Source organism: Heteronotia binoei, chromosome 19, assembly GCF_032191835.1.
Source record: "Heteronotia binoei isolate CCM8104 ecotype False Entrance Well chromosome 19, APGP_CSIRO_Hbin_v1, whole genome shotgun sequence".
Classification (NCBI taxonomy): domain Eukaryota; kingdom Metazoa; phylum Chordata; class Lepidosauria; order Squamata; family Gekkonidae; genus Heteronotia; species Heteronotia binoei.
The window spans coordinates 35,556,159-35,575,663 of NC_083241.1; the positions used below are offsets into that span (position 1 = coordinate 35,556,159).

Consider the following 19,505-nt stretch of genomic DNA (forward strand, 5'->3'; position numbering starts at 1 on the left):
CCTGGCTGGAGAATTAAGCCCTGCAGCTAAGAATTAGCCTAAATCCTGCAGTGTTCCACACCAGAGACCAGAGGGAAGAGCAATCTGCAATGCAACAAAATCCCATTTTTTCCGATAGGAAAGAAAAGCTGTTCCAGTGTTTTCCTTATTAGCCAACAGGCTGCCCGTTCTTGGGAGTCAGGAGCCCAACTTCTGTGGCTCTTGGGAAAGTGGAGCTGGGCCAAGGGGTTGCCGCACCCTTACCATTTCCACCCAGGTGCCCCCAACAGGGATGAAGCGTCCTTCTTTAGCAAAGTCTTGAATCTTCGTGTAGAGACCGGGATACTGCCTCTTCACCCATTCGAACTGCTGGGCCTGTAGAAGAGAAGGCAGCGGCATTATTAAGAGCAGGGCTTTTTTTTTTGTAGCAGGGACTCCTTTGCATATTAGACCACACCTCCCTGATGTAGCCAATCCTCCTGGAGCTTACAGTAGGCCCTGTAAGCTCTTGGGGTTTGGCTATATCAGGGGTGTGTGGCCTAATATGCAAAGGAGTGGCTGCTACAAGAAAGCCCTAATTAAGAGCAAACAGCAAGCTTTGTGGCCTAAGCACGAATAAAAGGAACAGCAGACAAGACTCAATATTCTTTTTTAGGTTTTAGAAAAATGTATATGCCACCTTCAATGCCACTTTGGAGAGCCAGTTTGGTGTAGTGGTTAAGTGCGGACCCTTATCTGGGAGAACCGGATTTGATTCCCCACTCCTCCACTTAACACCTGCTAGCATGCCCTTGGGTCAGCCATAGCTCTGGCAGAGGTTGTCCTTAAAAGGGCAGCTGCTGTGAGAGTCCTCTCAGCCCCACCCACCTCACAGGGTGTCTGTTGTGGGGGGGAGGGAAGGTAAAGGAGATTGTGAGCCGCTCTGAGACTCTTCAGAGTGGAGGGCGGGATATAAATCCAATATCTTCTTCACTTGCAAGATTTTAAAAGAAAAATCATAAAAACAGACATAAAACCATAAAAATGTGCAGTATTTGAAGCTTTTATTTTTTATTTTCTTATTGTTTTTATTTGAAGGGGAAATGTATTATGTTGTCTCAAGTTGGCTCACAAGATTTCAAAAACATCATAAAAACAGAAATAAAAATTAACACTGTTCAGACAAGCCCACAAGTCATCGCATCTTTTTTTTTTAAAAATTCTTATTGCTCATTTTTATTTTCTAGAAAATGTAGATGCCGCTTCTCTAGCATTGTCTTTGAGATGGTTTATGAGTTTAAACTCTCATAAAAACAAAACAGAAACACAGCCGTAAAAATGATAAATATTCCCACCAGCCACAAAATAATTTTAGAGTTTTAGGCTGAAAACTGTTAAATTGATTTTAAGCTGCTCGGCTATTTCTTTTTTTAAAAAATCCTGTGGTTGGGTTTTTTAAACGAAAGGTTTTAGTTTATAACTTCTATTGATTGTGTTCTATTACCAAATTTCGTAAGACACTTCAGCAGGCCTCATTTTGGGTAGGAGCTCACAGGAGCAGAGCTCCAGAACCTCTACATTTTATTGTGCTCTTTCTTCCTTAAACCCCGCCCCCAAATACTTTCTTCTGGGCTCCATTGTCCAAACCCCCCTGTGAGAATTTTGCTGTTCTCTAAGATCTCACAAATTTTCTCATATCCCCCCCCCCCAAAGGGGGAAATAACCAAAACGTATGAAGCAGACAGATGGAAATCTTCCATATGCCACTGTGGCCACATAAGAGAAAATAATTTTAAAAGTATGATGGATTTTAGGATGGGAGTAAGGTTTTAGGATGACCATTATATTCCAAGAAGCATTTTAAGGTAGATGCTGAGCTGATATAATTTAGTACATCTTCCAGTGATGTCAGAAATGTATGGCATATGCAAATGAGTTGTGCTAATAAGCTCTAGCACCTCTCTTTCTACAAAATGACCCTTACACTTCGGGCAGGTTTCCCAAGAGAAGGAGCATAAATATTTCCTAAATATATTAATAAAACTGCCTTCAGAGGAGATGCAGACCATAAAGCAGCTACAGGATGGAACGCTATTAATAGCCCGGGTAAAAAGAACTGTTTGGCCTCCCCCTAGAGGACAATGCAGTAGGTGGCAGGCAAATCTCCAGCTGGAAAGTTTTCAACGGCCAACAGACCCCTATATTTGCTCTCCAGCTTCCTTAGGTCTCTATGCTTTCTGTGGCAAAATGCCCAATTATCTATCAGACTTAACCATTCCAAGTCATCACAGGGCATTTATGTTGGCTAGACTAAATGCGTTTCCCTCCAAAGTTTTACAAGGGAGATATCAGCGAGTCCCTTTAGCCGACAGACTTTGCTCATATATTGCTTGATTGTTCTTTTTACCATAACCTCCGCAAAGATTTATTTGGCAAGCTTTCTTTCTCCCCAGATCTGTCTATCCTGCCACCCTGTTATTATTTATTGAGTGATACTGAGGGGGTGGTTAGTGAGGCTGTGGCAAAACTTCTGGCTGACATCCTTAAATTTAATTCGGACCATGTTTGAATGCATCTGTAAGCTCGGTTTCATTTTGATTTTATCGCCAATGTTTAAATTTTTATATTCTGTGTATTTTTATCTGAATCTATTATGCCATTAAAGGTTTGGTATGGTATGGTAAGTTTTCCAGAGGTTAGATGCCACCACTGAAAAGGCCCTGTCTGTAGTCACTGCCGGTCTTGCCTCTACAGGTAAAGGTTCAGACCGAGACAGGCTCGTTCATGTACTCGTTCACAACAAGCCCATGAAGTAGGTTTGGGTGAAAGACTATGACCGGACCACAGCACATGTCAGAGCAGAGATCTGAACCCAAGTCTCTCAGATCCTGTTCCTACACTCCAACCACAGCACTACTCTCGCTCTCTACCAATGACATCTTTCCATTTCTTTCCAACCCTAAGGCAAAGGGAGACTGTCTTATCAAGCAAGTGCCAACTTGGAGCCGGAACAAAGACCTAGTGACTTCCGCAGACTGACTGAGAGACAGGCCCACGTAAATATCAATCATACCTGCGAGCAGACGAAGGTGAACTCCGGGTTCTTCTCCATCAGGCGTACGACTGTCACCCAGCTGCGTGCACATTTACGGATAGTCTCCTCGTAAGGCCACAGCCAAGCTGCGAAGGGAACGGCAGGCTGGTCTCAGATGGGCACGTAGCTTATTGCCACTTATAAACTACACTGTCCCCACAGCAGACAGAGAAATGAGACTTTCGTTTGAGGGCCAAAGCAAATTGGGTTTCCAGGAAAAGGATAAGAAGAGCTGCAGAAGACTTGGTTTTTAATACCCCGCTTTTCTCTACCCCGAGGAGTCCCAGGAGTGGCTTACAATCACATTCTCCTCCTCGCCACACAACAGGCACTTTGTGAGGTGGGTGGGGCTGAGCGAGTCCTGAGAGGGCTGTGACTGGCCCAAAGTCACCCAGGAGGCTTCATGGGGAGGATCAGTAGGGAATCGAACCTGGTTCTCCAAATTAGAGTCCTCTGCTCTTAACTACTGCACCTCTCTACAAAAGGCAAGCCGCTGACAGACGAGATCATTGTCTCTTTGGCTGGGCTTTTTTTGTAGCAGGAACTCCTTTTCATATTAGGCTACACCCCCCAGATGTAGCCAATCCTCCAAGAGCTGACAGGATCTACCGTAAGCTCCAGGAGGGCTGGCTACCTCAGGGGTGTGTGGCCTACTATGCAAAGGAGTTCCTGCTACAAAAAAAAAGCCCTACGTCGGTCACACGATAATGTGACCAACCTTTGGGCAGAAGGGCACAAGATTCTGCCGGCAGAAAACCTGCATTCTGAGCTCAGCCCAATTTATTCACAGATACAAAAGTAAATGCATTAGGAAATGCATTTATTCCCGTCGAATCCTCATAGGAATACATTCCCACTCCCAAATTCACGCCATCTGTCCCCTTCCCACCTTACTGTCTGCCAGCTCCGTTCTTGTCAAATTATTACAAAGCACAACTCTTGAAAACGCAAAGCTACTGGCAGAGACTGGCAGAACACTATAATCTCACCGTCTGCCAGTTACATGAATCTGATAGACTGACGTCCCCCTCTTACATAAACGCAAGCAGCTCGAGTCTGCTTCCCTCTGCTTCACGAGCATCCCTTCCAAAGGGTACCCACCACGTCCACAAAACCGCTCCCCGCACCAAAGCTCAGTCAAGGTGTGCGAGAAGTCCCTGTTGGGCCCGATTCCCACCTCTCAGCATTAAGAAAGCCATATCCGGGTTTCTCCTCTTACCGGAATCGATGTGGCAGTGGCCCATCGCGTGAATGACGTGCTGGCTGTCGCCGTTCTTTTGGCCGAAGACCGAACGGGCCACTTCCCGAGCCAACGGGAAAGTCGATGGATCAGTGACGTCGCACAGGTTCACCATCTGATTGGCCGTGTACAGCGCCTGGAAGCTCCGCTGGTTTTCCTCCCCGAGGAGCTGATTAGCCCAGACACAAAACGCAAGCGGCTGATATGGCTCAAGGGGATGCTCTCACGCCCGTTCTGCAAGTCCCAAAGGAACGAACGGCAGCTTTGTTCCTGGCTAGTAAGAACCGGGGGGCTTGCACATTATAAAAAGGTAAAGGTAGTCCCCTGCAGTGTTTCCTCTAAGCTGAGTTAGTGTGAGCTAGCTCGCAGATGTTTAGCCTCCAGTTCACAAATTTTTGTCTTAGCTCAGGAAGGATGACCCCGGAGCACACTAATTTATGTAGCAGCTCACAACTTTAATGCCAGGAGCTCACAGCTTTAACGCCAGTGTCCCACAAAGTAGAATTTTTGCCCCCAAGACTCTGCAGCTTAGAGGGAACATTGGTCCCCTGTGCAAGCCCTGAGTCATTACCGACCCACTGGGTGACGTCACATCATGACGTTTTCACGGCAGACTTTCCCCAGGGTGGTTTGCCATTGCCTCTGGTCACCTACACTTTCGCCCCAGCAAGCTGGCTACTCATTTGACCAACCTCGGAAGGATGGAAGGCTGAGCCAACCTTGAGCCGGCTACCTGAACCCTGCTTCCACTGGGATCGAACTCAGGTCGTGAGCAGAGCTTGGACTGCAGGATTGCAGCTTTACCGCTCTGTGCCACGGAGTTCCTCTTGCACATTATACATCATTTGAAAAGAAGCTTTAGAACCGTGGCGTCCTTTTCTGGCACCTGTCAAGTGTTTTTAGCAGGGCTTTTTTTTTTTTTATAGCAGGAACTCCTTTGCATATTAGGCCACACAGCCCTGATGTAGCCAATCCTCTTGGAGCTTACAGGGCTCTTCTTACAGGAAGCTCTTGGAGGATTGGCTACATCAGGGGTGTGTGGCCTAATATGCAAAGGAGCCCCTGCTAGAATTCTATCTCTGGACCCTGTACTAAGAGCCCTGTAAGCTCTTGGAGGGTTGGCTCCATCAGGGGTGTGTGGCCTAATATGCAAAGGAGCCCCTGCTAGAATTCTATCTCTGGACCCTGTACTAAGAGCCCTGTAAGCTCTTGGAGGGTTGGCTCCATCAGGGGTGTGTGGCCTAATATGCAAAGGAGCCTCTGCTAGAATTCTATCTCTGGACCCTGTATTAAGAGCCCTGTAAGCTCTTGGAGGATTGGCTCCATCAGGGGGGTGTGGCCTAATAGGCAAAGGAGCCCCTGCTAGAATTCTCTCTCTGGACCCTGTACTGAGAGCCCTGTAAGCTCTTGGAGGATTGGCTCCATCAGGGGTGTGTGGCCTAATATGCAAAGGAGCCCCTGCTAGAATTCTATCTCTGGACCCTGTATTAAGAGCCCTGTAAGCTCTGGGAGGATTGGCTCCATCAGGGGGGTGTGGCCTAATAGGCAAAGGAGCCCCTGCTAGAATTCTCTCTCTGGACCCTGTACTGAGAGCCCTGTAAGCTCTTGGAGGATTGGCTCCATCAGGGGTGTGTGGCCTAATATGCAAAGGAGCCCCTGCTAGAATTCTATCTCTGGACCCTGTACTAAGAGCCCTGAAAGCTCTTGGAGGATTGGCTCCATCAGGGGTGTGTGGCCTAATATGCAAAGGAGCCCCTGCTAGGATTCTATCTCTGGACCCTGTACTAAGAGCCCTGTAAGCTCTTGGAGGATTGGCTCCATCAGGGGTGTGTGGCCTAATATGCAAAGGAGCCCCTGCTAGAATTCTATCTCTGGACCCTGTACTAAGAGCCCTGAAAGCTCTTGGAGGATTGGCTCCATCAGGGGTGTGTGGCCTAATATGCAAAGGAGCCCCTGCTAGGATTCTATCTCTGGACCCTGTACTAAGAGCCCTGTAAGCTCTTGGAGGATTGGCTCCATCAGGGGTGTGTGGCCTAATATGCAAAGGAGCCCCTGCTAGAATTCTATCTCTGGACCCTGTACTAAGAGCCCTGAAAGCTCTTGGAGGATTGGCTCCATCAGGGGTGTGTGGCCTAATATGCAAAGGAGCCCCTGCTAGAATTCTATCTCTGGACCCTGTACTAAGAGCCCTGAAAGCTCTTGGAGGATTGGCTCCATCAGGGGTGTGTGGCCTAATATGCAAAGGAGCCCCTGCTAGGATTCTATCTCTGGGCCCTGTACTAAGAGCCCTGTAAGCTCTTGGAGGAGTGGCTCCATCAGGGGTGTGTGGCCTAGTATGCAAAGGAGCCTATATTAGAATTCTGTCTCTGGACCCTGTACTAAGAGCCCTGTAAGCTCTTGGAGGGTTGGCTCCATCAGGGGTGTGTGGCCTAATATGCAAAGGAGTTCCAGCTACAAAAAAGCTCTGGCTTTTAGGAAGTAGGTTGGGGCAGGAAGGAATGAGTCAGTGCTCAGCTCTCGTGGTCCTCCCCTGTATGCCCAGGGTAAAGCCAATCACCACTTCGGGATCAAGGAGGAATTTTCCTCCGAGTCAAGTCAGCCCAGGGATCCTGGAGGTTTTCTTGCCTTCCTCTGGGCATAAAGCAGGAGTCAATGGGGGAAGGGGGGGGGAGGGTAAGTGTGAATTTCCTGCATCGTGCAGGGTAGGGCTGCCAGATCTCCGATCTGAGCAGGGTCCCCCCACTTTTGTGGGCTCCTCCGCACCACTGGCCACCTGGCTGGTGGGGGGAAACCCTGCCTGCAAATGCCCCAAAATGTGGCACAAAGATGTGACCTGGAAGTGACATCATCCACTGGCAATGCTCTAGTTTTTGGGCAAATCTCTAGGGTAAAATTGGGTTCAAACCATAGAACTTTGCCCAAAAACTACAGCATCAGGAGCACAATGATGTTACTGCCAGGTGATGTTATCGCCCACCGGCAGAAAGGTAGGATCTGGCAACCCTCGTAAAGGGGGTTGGACTAGAATACCCTGATCAGGGCTTTTGGGGTAGCAGGAACTCTTGACATATTAGGCCACACACCCCTGATGTGGCCAACCCTCCAAGAGCTTACAGGGCTCTTAGTACAGGGTCCAGAGATAGAATTCTAGCAGGGGCTCCTTTGCATATTAGGCCACACACCGCTGATGGAGCCAACCCTCCAAGAGCTTACAGAGCTCTTAGTGCAGGGTCCAGAGATAGAATTCTAGCAGGGGCTCCTTTACATATTAGGCCACACCCCCTGATGGAGCCAATCCTCCAAGAGCTTACAAGGGCTCTTAGTACAGGGCCCAGAGATAGAATCCTAGCAGGGCTCCTTTGCATATTAGGCCACACACCCCTGATGGAGCCAACCCTCCAAGAGCTTACAGGGCTCTTAGTACAGGGTCCAGAGACAGAATTCTGATATAGGCTCCTTTGCATATTAGGCCACACACCCCTGATGGAGCCACTCCTCCAAGAGCTTACAGGGCTCTTAGTACAGGGCCCAGAGATAGAATCCTAGCAGGGGCTCCTTTGCATATTAGGCCACACACCCCTGATGGAGCCAATCCTCCAAGAGCTTACAGGGCTCTTAGTACAGGGTCCAGGGATAGAATTCTAGCAGGGGCTCCTTTGCATATTAGGCCCCACCCCCTGATGGAGCCAACCCTCCAAGAGCTTACAGGGCTCTTAGTACAGGGCCCAGAGATAGAATTCTAGCAGGGGCTCCTTTGCATATTAGGCCACACACCTCTGATGTAGTCAATCCTCCAAGCACTTACAGGGCTCTTAGTTCAGGCCCTAATGTAAGCTGCAGGAGAACTGGCTACATCAGGGGATGTGGCCTAATATGCAAAGCAGCTCACACTAACTCAGCTTAGAGGAAACATTGCAGGGGACTACCGTGTGGCCTAATATGCAAAGCTACAAAAAAAGCCCTGACCCTAAGGTTTTCTTCCAGCTAAGGTTTCTTCGCCAGTGCCCTGTTGCCCCAGAATGTCCATTTAAGGACAAAAAGCTTTACCTTGGCCATATCCAGAAGGATCTCAAAGTCTACCAGAAGCTCATGGACGTCCCTGTTGAAAACCACCAGCTCAGCTTTCTGCAAGGAGAACCTCTTGCCTGGATCCGGTGGGGCGATCATGCTGCCCTTCCCAGCTCCAAAGAGGCCGTTGCAGGCAACCTCCACGTACAGGGTCAGACTGCCAAAGCAAAAGAGTGATCAGCAATCTCACTGTGCTGTCGTTTGACGTTTTGTTGTAGATGTCATCGTCACCAGCGGCTCCGCTCAAGCAGCCTCACTAAAACACACAGAGGAGCTGGGCTTTTTTTTTCCTAGTAGGATCGCAGTTCCGGCTGGCTTGATGACAGGGGGTTTGGCCTAATATGCTCCCGCTGGCAGGCCTGGTGCACGCACCCTCACCCACCCCCCACCCCCAGAGGAAAAGTTATCGAACATGCGGGTAACGACCCAGAGGTGACGTCATCATGCCAGGCACTCAGTTCTTCCCCTCCCCAGCACTCTCCAGGTTTGGAGGGCACTGAGGACAGGAAGCACTGTTCTTTTCGGGCATGTCATGAGCCCTGACGAGGAGGAGCTGGAAGGGTTAACAGACCCGGAAGAGTTGCCAGCCAGTTCCTCAGCTGAACAAACAGCAGCTGGCCCATCAATCACTCTCCAGGCTCCAGTGTCAGCTGCTGACGATCAATCTCCTCCAAGCTCTTCCCCTCCCATCTCAAGAGTTCGAAGCAGGCTCCGGAAAGAACTTTCAGAGCAAAGACATGAGGCACGCCGATGCTTCAGATCTCTCAGCCCTGAGTTCTAGCAGAGTCACTGCCACCCAGGGAGCAGGCTGATTGAGACTCCCATATAACTCCCAACCAGGACCTGGTAACCTTGTGGAAGCAACAAGTCTATTCTCTGGCTTGTATCCGCACTCTTTCCTGATTCCTGACCTGCTTGATTTCCTTGGCACCCTGACCTTTTGGCTTTTGGACATTGACTTCTGATTCCGGTTTGTGATTCTGCATTGGTGACTTGGCTCCTGCTTGACTTCCTGGACTTTGACCTTGGACTGGCTTTGGACTCCTGCCTGCCTGCACCGAGAACATGACAGGGCCAGGGGATCAGGGGGAAGCTCCTCAGATCCCTCAGCACCCAGAAAGAACATGCGGCGCTTCCCCTCCCCGGCACTCTCCGAGTTCAGACAGCGCCAAGGGTGGGAAGTGCTGTTCTTTCTGGGCATTGAGGGGCCAGGGGAGCTCCTTTGACCCCTCAAAGCTGAATCGGAGGCTCAGGGACGGTGCGAACGGGGAGGGGGCGCCCGGCCTCAGACCCTGCTGGGAGCTGGCACCCTAGGGAATCACCTAGTTTGCCGGCTCCCACGTGCCGGTCCTGCCTGCTGGCCTTCTACAAAAGAGCCCTGAGGAGAATCCTCTGTAAAAAGACAGGAGGGCTTCCTGTCCTGTCTCACCTGTGGGGGTCGGTCTCCTTAAGATACTCCGTCAGGATGTAGCTGAGCTTCTCACCTTCTCGAGTCAAGCCCTGTCCACAAAACGAGAAAGAGGGTCTACAGTTCAGCTGTTTTCCACAAAAAGAAGAAGAATTGCAGATTTATACCCCGCCCTTCTCCCTGAATCAGAGACTAAGAGTGGGTCACAATCTCCTTTATCTGCTTCCCCCACAACTGACACCCTGTGAGGTGGGTGGGGCTGAGAGAGCTCTCACACCTGCTGCCCTTTCAAGGACAACCTCTGCGAGAGCTCTGGCTGACCCAAGGCCATTCCAACAGCTGCAAGTGGAGGAGTGGGGAATCAAACCTGGTTCTCCCAGATAAGAGTCTGCACACTTAACGACTACACTAAACTGGCTTCCCAAAAAGGAAGCGACTGCATGTCAGATGATGCCTGGAATAATGCGGGAACACAAACTTCAGCAGTGAGCCCCAGTCCCTTTAAGGCAGGGGTGGCCAACGGTAGCTCTCCAGATGTTTTTTTCGCCTACAACTCCCATCAGCCCCAGCCAGCATGGCCAATGGCTGGGGCTGATGGGAGTTGTAGGCAAAAAACATCTGGCGAGCTACCGTTGGCCACCCCTGCTTTAAAGCATTCTTTATGTGCATACCATTTGGGGTAATATAACTCCCCCCCGTGCCGGAGTATTCCTCATTACTACGTATGGGTGTGAAAGCTGGGCAATGGAGAAAGCTCACGGGAAGAAGAAGAAGAAGAATATATTGGATTTATATCCCGCCCTCCACTCCGAAGAGTCTCAGAGCGGCTCACAATCTCCTTTACCTTCCTCCCCCACAACAGACACCCTGTGAGGTGGGTGGGGCTGGAGAGGGCTCTCACAGCAGCTGCCCTTTCAAGGACAACCTCTGCCAGAGCTCTGGCTGACCCAAGGCCATGCTAGCAGGTGCAAGTGGAGGAGTGGGGAATCAAACCCGGTTCTCCCAGATAAGAGTCCGCACACTTAACCGCTGCACCAAACTGGCTCTCGAAGTTTTGAGTCCATGGGGCATCTTTAAGACCCATGAAGTTTTATTCCTGCTATAAGCTTCCACATGCAAACACACTTCTTCAGAGACATCAAAAGTAGAAAGTCAGTTGCCTTGAAATGTGGTGCTGGAGGGGAGTTTTACAGGTATTGTGGACCACCAAAAAGACAAACCAAGGAGGTTTCTAGCAGTGGTTTCAAATCAAGGCCTGAACGATCCCTGGAAGCTAAAAATGACAGAACGGAGGCTATTGTACTTTGGTCGCAACCAGCTGAGTCAGTGTGAACTAGCTCACAGATTTTTAGCCCCCAGCTCGCACGTTTTTGTCTTGGCTCAGGGAAAACGGCCCCAGAGGATCTACGCAATAGCTCACAACCCTTAATGCCAGTAGCTCACAACTTTAATACCGGTAGCTTACAAATTAGAATTTTTGCTCTGCAGCTTAGAGGTCACCATCACGGGAAGACAAACATCACTGGAAAAGGCAATCATGCTAGCGAAAGGAAAAGAGGAAGCCCGAAACGATAGGGGGGGGGGGGGGACTCTGTCAAGGAAGCCTCCTCGTTCCGCATCCAAAGTTCTGCCTTCTTGCCCTGACCTGGAAAGCCTAGGCAAGCCCGATCTCGTTAGATCTCGGAAGCTAAGCAGGGACGACTCTGGAAAGTACTTGGATACGAGACCTCCTTGGAATCAAGCCTGCCTCCACCTCCAGTCAGGAGGTGGAGGAAGAAGAAGAAGAAGAAGAAGAAGAAGAAGAAGAAGAAGAAGAAGAAGAAGAAGAAGAAGAAGAAGAAGAAGAAGAAGAAGAAGAAGAAGAAGAAGAAGAAGAAGAAGAAGAAGAAGAAGAAGAAGAAGAAGAAGAAGAAGAAGAAGAAGAAGATGAAGATGAAGATGAAGATGAAGATGAAGAAGATGAAGATGAAGATGAAGATGAAGATGAAGATGAAGATGAAGATGAAGATGAAGATGAAGATGAAGATGAAGATGAAGATGAAGATGAAGATGATGAAGAAGATGAAGAAGATGAAGAAGATGAAGAAGATGAAGAAGATGAAGAAGATGAAGAAGATGAAGAAGATGAAGAAGATGAAGAAGATGAAGAAGATGAAGAAGATGAAGAAGATGAAGATGAAGATATTGGATTTATATCCCGCCCTCCACTCCGAAGAGTCTCAGAGCGGCTCACAATCTCCTTTCTCTTCCTCCCCCACAACAGACACCCTGTGAGGTGGGTGGGGCTTGAGAGGGCTCTCACAGCAGCTGCCCTTTCAAGGACAACTCCTGCCAGAGCTATGGCTGACCCAAGGCCATGCTAGCAGGTGCAAGTGGAGGAGTGGGGAATCAAACCCGGCTCTCTCAGATAAGAGTCTGCACACTTAACCACTACACCAAACTGGCTCTCCTGGCAGGCTTGATTCGGCCACCTCTTTAAACATTCTCCAGGCCCCAAGTAGGAGTCAATCACCAGAGGTCACCACGACTTCCAGGTACGTGCACACACACACACACACAGGGCTGGCCCTACACCGTCTGGCTCCCTAGGCAAGGCTAACTTCTGGCACTTCCCCCCCAACCCCGTCACCGAATCATGTGGGGGGGCATCCCAGAAGGCCAGCGCCCACCTTACCTTTTTGCAAGAGATTATACTGCAGGCCACTTGTTTTCCAAGGGCTTCTCTTTGGGGAATTAAGCTGCACCTACCCTGTTTGACATGTCCTGAAATTCCACAACTGCCTGGCTTCCTGATTTCCTTAACCCCATTATTCACTGCATGAAGAATGGGCAGCTTGAAGAAGCGGGGAAGCCCACTGAAAACTGAACGCGCCCCCAGGATGCAGCATCTGAGATGGCTTGTCACTCACCTGAACCGGCTGGCCGTCCTTCCATACCATTCCTTCTCCTTCGCTTTCCCACCAAAGGTGCACTTCTTTGCCTGCCCACTCCGCGGGGATGCGGAGATCGATTTTAAACCAACAAGTCTTCCATCTGAAAGAAACAAAGTTTCTTCTGAGGGATCTCCTAGAGCAAGGAGTCCCCAGATTTTCTCAGCCTGCAGGCACCTCTGGAATGCTGATGCAGTGTGGTGGGCGTGGCCACAAAATGGCTGCCCGGGCTTCCCTTCAGTAACACAGTGAGGATCCTTGTGCTGCGGTAGCAGCTGCTGCCAAAGCAACATACTAAAAAAACCCCACAGAATCAATCAAACCTCCAATGGCCAATCAGAAGCCTTGCTGGAGAAAAGCCCAAACTGGCCCCACCCACTCCCTAAAAACACCCTGATTTTAACAGACACCACATTGGAGAAAGAACCCCTGTCCTGTTAGCAACCAGGCCACGGAGAGAGGCAGAGGTGCTGGACCACCCATTTTGCCTGTCCGGGACTCAGGCAGATGAAAGAGGCAGGGCAGTCTCACCACCTCTTCCACTCACCTGGGACCCGGGTGAACAAAACAGGCAGTGTGGCCGTGCTCCGAAGCACCACCTCTTTCATCTGCCTGGGTCCCGGGAAGACAGAAGAGGCTGCATGGCAATGACCTTCGCCTACCCCTCATTTAAAGACCCCCCCATGGGGGGCAGCCTGGGGTGGGGGGGCAGCCTGTGGCATCAAAAATCCCAGCACCCACCATCCCACCAGCCCATGGAAAAATTGTCTTCCACAAAACTGGTCCCTGGTGCCCAAAAGGTTGGGAGCTACTGCTTTAGGCATAGCGGTTGTCTCATCACAACCTTTGACCCTGAGGGTCAATTCAGGGGCTCTTCTCAGAGTCTCAGGTCTTCAGCTGAGACGCTGAGAAACCTGAGGGCCATTGGCTGGCCGCCCCCTTTGAGGGGTGATACAATTCCTAGCTAGTCTGAGGAAGCGCAACTGGGGTGCAAGTCCTCTCACGGCTTCAGAAGAGGATACTTACGTGTTTCCAAAAGGGTCCCCAACTTTAATGGGCCGGAATTCTTGTCGGATAGCTTCCTCGTAAGGGATCCGTTCAGGGGTTTCAAAGAGAGAGAGAGATTCCAGTGAGCGAGTCTCGCCAAACAGCCTGCAATTCAAAATGGCACAGCAAGGACGGAGTGATTAAAATGTGGGATTCGCTGCCAGGGGACGTAGCGAAGGCCACAGGAACAGACAGCTTTCAAGGGGGATTAGACAGATGCAGAGGGGAGAGGTCTATCAGTGGCTGCTCGCCATGGTGGCTAAAGGGAACCTCTGCATTCAGAGGCAGGCCTCCTCTGAATCCCAGAGGCAGGAGGCAACATCAAGGGAAGACCTCAGCCTCTATGCCCTGTTATTGGACCTCCAGAGAAACTGGTTGGCTGCTGTGTGAGACAGCATGCCAGACTAGACCCACTGGTCTGATCACGCATGGATCTTCTTATGTTATCAGGTCTTGGAAGAGATGTTAGAACAGTAACATCCAGAGACTCGCATAAAGACAAATTTGTGCCACATTCTGGCCAAAGTTTATTATTTATTAGACAGGTATTCCAGAAGCATTTGGTTGAGGTGGGAAACAAAGCACCTCTTTTGGAACTAGATGTAAAGTCAGGTTCAGGAACCTTCGAACACAATGTCAAGTATGCAGAAAGCAGTTTGACAGTTTAGAAAGACCATAGCAACACTGAGATCCGTCGCCACAGCCTCAGTGTTGGGAAGAGTGTGTGACTCAGCAGTAGAGCATTTGCTTGGCAGGTAGAAGGTCCCAGGTTCAATCCCTGGCATCTCCAGTTGAAAGGCTGGCTGAAAGATCTTTGCCTGCGAACCAGAGCTGTTGCCAATCGGAGCAGGCAAAACTGACCTTGATGGACCAATGGTGTGATTCGATATAAGGCAGCTTCATATATCACACATCAGCGTTCAACACTATCCACAGAACTTTTATGACCACTTTTTCAGTTCTTCGTTAATGACAACAGTAGCCAGTGAAAACTTCTGTCTACACAAGCAAGTGCTACATCATAATTCCACTTCCTGCAGCAAGCGCTACAGCATTATTTTATTCTATATGGAGTTCATGTTCTGCCATTAGCTACAGTTTACATTCTGTCATTCCAAGTAACCACTCTCTGTTCCTTCTTGTCTTTTTGATTGATTCTCAGGGTGTGTTAAATAAGCACCTCGTATGCTTTGGATGCCTGTTTTGGGGAGGGGTATGTGCTCTGCATGAAGGCCCCAGGTTCAATCCTTAGCATCTCCCATTAAAAAGATCAGGTAAGCAGGTTATATGAAAGTCTTCTGCCTGAGATCCTGGAGAGCTGCTGCCAGCCTGAGTAAACAGTACTGACATTAATGGGCCACAGGTCTGATTCAGTTTCTGATCTCTAGATGGGGAATGGTTGTGGCTCAGCAGTGGAGCATCTGCTTGGCATGCAGAAGGTCTCAAGTTCAATCCCCGGCATCTCCAATTAAAAGGATCACGCAGTAGGGGATGCGAAAAGCCTCTGCCTGAGACCCAGGAGAGCCACTGCCAGTCTGAGTAGACAACATCAACCGTGACCTTCAGTATAAGGTAGCTTCATGTGTGTTTTGCCTTACAAAGCTAAATAGTTTGGGGTTCTGCATGCCTCACATCTTTCCTATGTATCCCATAATAACTACAGAATCTCTTGAGTACAAGACTTTCTGGTAAGGGCAAAATGATAGATCCTCGGTGCAGAATGACATTTAGTTGGAGCCTTGCCAATGTCTGAGCCAGCACATTTCCCAGAAACCCTGTAGCACATTTATACTTGATAGGACTTTTACTGGCAAAGGTTTAAAGTAAATTAGTTACACTGGTGTATTATATTACAGAACATATTTCATTTTTTTTAAATTTTCTTTTAAAAACAAGATTACACATTCTGAATCTTTGGGGAGGGAGAGTGTTCACATGGGATGATACAAAATTCCTGTTAGCATTGAAGTGGGCAAACATCCGTCCCTCCTTGGGGAGGGACGGTGGCTCAGTGGTAGAGCATCTGCTTGGGAAGCAGAAGGTCCCAGGTTCAATCCCTGGCATCTCCAAAAAAAAGGGTTCAGGCAAATAGGTGTGAAAAACCTCAGCTCGAGACCCTGGAGAGCCGCTGCCAGTCTGAGAAGACAATACTGACTTTGATGGACCAAGGGTCTGATTCAGTATAAGGCAGCTTCATATGTTCATATGTTCAACAAGCAAGAAAGCCTTTCTCAGCACCAAACAAGTCTTTCCTGCAAGAGTTTTCCAGAATACCACAGTAGCCCCATTATTTTCTCCATCTTCTTACAGCTGCACCATCCAGGCAGACAACTTCCCCCAGTGCTTCTTATTCCACCGCTGCCAATTACAGCACATTAAACAAACATGAGCTGAATGACCTAACCAATTGGAAAGACCCTGCTGAGACCTCCTGTCCGCTGAGTGGGCACCCGGTGGGACATCTCAATGTGGAAGAAGACCTTTTGGCTTCTTATAAAAACCTGACAGCATATGATCAACAATTAATTACAGCCAGACTGGAGGAATTGAGATCATGTCTTTTGCAGTAACTTGAACAGTTCCCTATGATCTGGAACTATAGTTTAATCTCATTTGATCATGGCGTTGCATCATCTTCCTTACCAAGAAGGGTTAAAAGAGTGTGCAGTTTAAAACAGACAATCACAGAAGGGGTTGTAAAGGTTTATAAAATTATGCATGATGTGGAAAAGGAAGATATAAAACGCTCACCCATATTATTTGAATTTAAGGGCACCCAATTTAGTTAATAAGACAGTAAATGCAGGACTGGCCAAAGAAAGTAATTATTGATGGGGGGATTACTTGTGTAACTCACTGCCTCAGGGTAATGATTACTAGACTAAATGGCTTCAACATAGGGTTGCCAGATCCCCTTTGCCACCTAAAGCTGCCAGCTCCGGGCTGGGAAACTCCTGGAGATTTGGGGATGGAGCCTGGAAAGGACAAGAACCTTAGTGGGGTACAATGCCATAGACCCCAACCTCCAAAGCGTCCACTTTTTCTAGGGAAAGTGATCACCGTAATCTGGAGATGTGCTGGAATTCCAGGGGATGCCCGGGTCCCACCTTGAGGCTGGCATCCCTACTTTAGGGAATTAGATTCATGGAGGATAGCAATCAAGCTATCAGTAGCAATAGCGGCTCGATAGAACCTCCATGTGCAGAGACAATATATCTCTGAATACCAGTTGCCACGGAACAGCATTCGGGGAAGGTTTTTGTCTTCATGCTCTGCTAGGAGGTCTTTCCAGGAGGATCTGGTGGGACACTGCAGGAAACTGGACAAATGGCCCATTTAACACTTGTTCCGTGCATAAGTGCTGGACTTAAGGGGAATTATTTTAGCGACGGACCAACACCTCCCCCAGTTTTCCCACCTGCCCCGGAGATTACAATCCACGAAGTAGACCTCGGAGATAAACTTTTCCACCCGTTCGAGCGCCGTTCGCCGGTGCTTCAGTACCACGGACTGTGAAATTTGCCCGGTCCCTGCCATGATTCTCCACGACCAAATTTCCGCCTCCAGTGCAGTACCCAAATAATCCCGGTGAGCAACCCGAATCACGCCCAATTGTTCCGCCTTTCCCAGGTTCCCGGCAAAGGCGTAGCTCTTCAGCTCTCCTCCTCCTTTAGAATTCTGTTCTAGAAAACGGAACCGGTTGCATCTAGCAGCTCAGGAAAGATACTGCAGTTTCCTCTATCGTTCAGATAATGGGATGGTGACGTTTTGTAAATTCCCATTCGAAGTGCAGCCGCTGGCCCACAGCAATAGTTTTATCTTCACCCATTGAACTTTCTAGGAAGAACAGGAATATGAACTTTGCTCTCCCTGCTCTACTCTCACTCCAAACACTACATCTCTCACCAGATCTACCTCTCTCACCAGCAGTGTTCCCTCTAAAATGAGTATGAGCTAGCTCACAGATTTTTGTCTTAACTCAGGAAGGATGACCCCAGAGCACACTAATTTATGCAGTGGCTCACAACTTTTAATGCCAGTAGCTCACAAAGTAGAATTTTTGCTCACAAGACTCTGCAGTTTAGAGGGAACATTGCTCACCAGATTATGATAGCCAATCGGTGCTGTTGTAAATGTGCCGCTGTGTATCTGGTACACAGCTCAGCTTGGCACAGAAATGTGACAGCACATCTCTTACATTTGCTTTTTGACCCCAGCTGTTTATGTTCCACCAGTCTCTGCAAGCCACCTGCATTTGCATTGTTCCATCACCCAGGGCAATTACTGCTTTAGGCTCCTGAGTCCTAGGCTCGCCAATCTCCAAGTGAGGCCTGGAGATCTCATTGAATTGTTCTCCAAACTAGAGATAGTTCCCCTGGAGAAAACAGCTGCTTTGGGGAGTGGGGTGGAGTCTCAGGCATTATACCAGGCTGAGATCCTTCCCTAGACTCCAATCCCAAACCTCCAGGAACTTCCCAAACTGGAGTTGGCAACTATAGGCAAAGCTGGCACTGAACTGGCCCTCAAAGGTGTTGGAGCAAGAATCTACATAAACCCAGTCTGACAGCTACAGTATGACAGCTGGTGATCTAGCTGCCAGGCTAGGTCACAGTGACCTGATCAGCAGACCGGCTTGAGCCGGCAGAAGCCAAGTGATGCAATCTGCTGAGTCAGCATGGCCAGGATTGGCTGCTTGGACTATATATGATCTGTGTGTGCATCACACAGGTCTCTCCCTGTGAGATGGTGGTTAGGCGAAGCACTTTGTCCGTGGAGGTGATATTGTATAGACTGCACAAGAGAGCACTTGTCGTGTATATATGTTAATACACCTTTTGGCACTAGTTGCACGCGTCTGCCTGATTTTCTTTCCTGAAGCCCTGTGTCGGGCAAGTCATCTCCCTCACTCTGCTACTCCCGCTTCGACAGGGTTATGGGCCCAGGGCGCTTCCGCTGCGCGGAGGAGAGAGTTGAGAGTTGAGCTGACTGTGAGTTTGGAAAGAGCCGGAGGCGAGGAACGCCGGCGAAGGACACAGAAGCACCACCGTTCTCTGTTTGAGAGCCAGAGGGACGTCGGCAGCCAGCTGTGAGGAGGAGTCGGCACGATGGCTCAGCAACAGCTTGGAGTAGCCGTTGAGAAGCTCACCTCAGCCAACTACGCGGTGTGGAGCCTGAGAATGCAACACTACCTCAAGCGTGAAGGGCAATGGCTGTTCGTGAGTAACCCCCCTGCTGACTTATCTCCTGCCGAGACTGTGTTATCGGATAAGGCACTGGCCAACATAGTGCTGTCTATAGGAGATGACCAGCTGGTTTATGTGCGAGGGAAGGACACTCCCAAGGCTGCCTGGGACGCGTTGAGTGCGGTGCATGTTAGCACCACTGCTGGTTCCCTCATGGCCTTGACAAGGAGGATGTTCCGCACCGTTATGCCGGCTGGAGGGTGTGTGAAAGATCACATCAAACGGCTAACGGACTGTTTCGTTGAGCTGGAGGCAAGAGGCAAGACTGTAGCTCCAGACGACAGAGTGTACATTTTGCTGTCGTCGTTGCCACCTGAGTACACTCCCCTGATAACTTCTCTGGAGACGGTGGACGTAGCGACCCTGACCATGGAATACGTCTGTGCCCACCTGCTTGACTTCCAAGAGAGAATTGCGGCCGTGAGCTGTCCGGGGGTGTCGGCCAGGCAGCGTGCTGTTATCGGTGTGTCCGGGAAGACAGCCAAGAATGAGCCAGCTTTTGCTGCTGGCAGGCGTC

General features: G+C 49.4%; 1 protein-coding gene across 1 annotated transcript in view; it reads right to left on the reverse strand.

Annotated features, from left to right (window-relative positions):
* Positions 1 to 17,319, reverse strand: part of MAN2C1 (mannosidase alpha class 2C member 1) — a 42,417-nt gene extending 25,098 nt beyond the window's left edge. The window contains exons 1-8 of the mRNA XM_060260182.1: positions 17,164 to 17,319; positions 13,725 to 13,850; positions 12,678 to 12,801; positions 9,790 to 9,860; positions 8,340 to 8,517; positions 4,272 to 4,461; positions 3,032 to 3,138; positions 244 to 354 (exon numbers count right to left, since the gene is read on the reverse strand). Coding sequence (XP_060116165.1) covers positions 244 to 354; positions 3,032 to 3,138; positions 4,272 to 4,461; positions 8,340 to 8,517; positions 9,790 to 9,860; positions 12,678 to 12,801; positions 13,725 to 13,850; positions 17,164 to 17,282 — 1,026 coding nt within the window. The 5' untranslated portion in view covers positions 17,283 to 17,319. The remainder of the gene's footprint in view (positions 1 to 243; positions 355 to 3,031; positions 3,139 to 4,271; positions 4,462 to 8,339; positions 8,518 to 9,789; positions 9,861 to 12,677; positions 12,802 to 13,724; positions 13,851 to 17,163) is intronic.
* Positions 17,320 to 19,505: the final 2,186 nt, after the last annotated feature.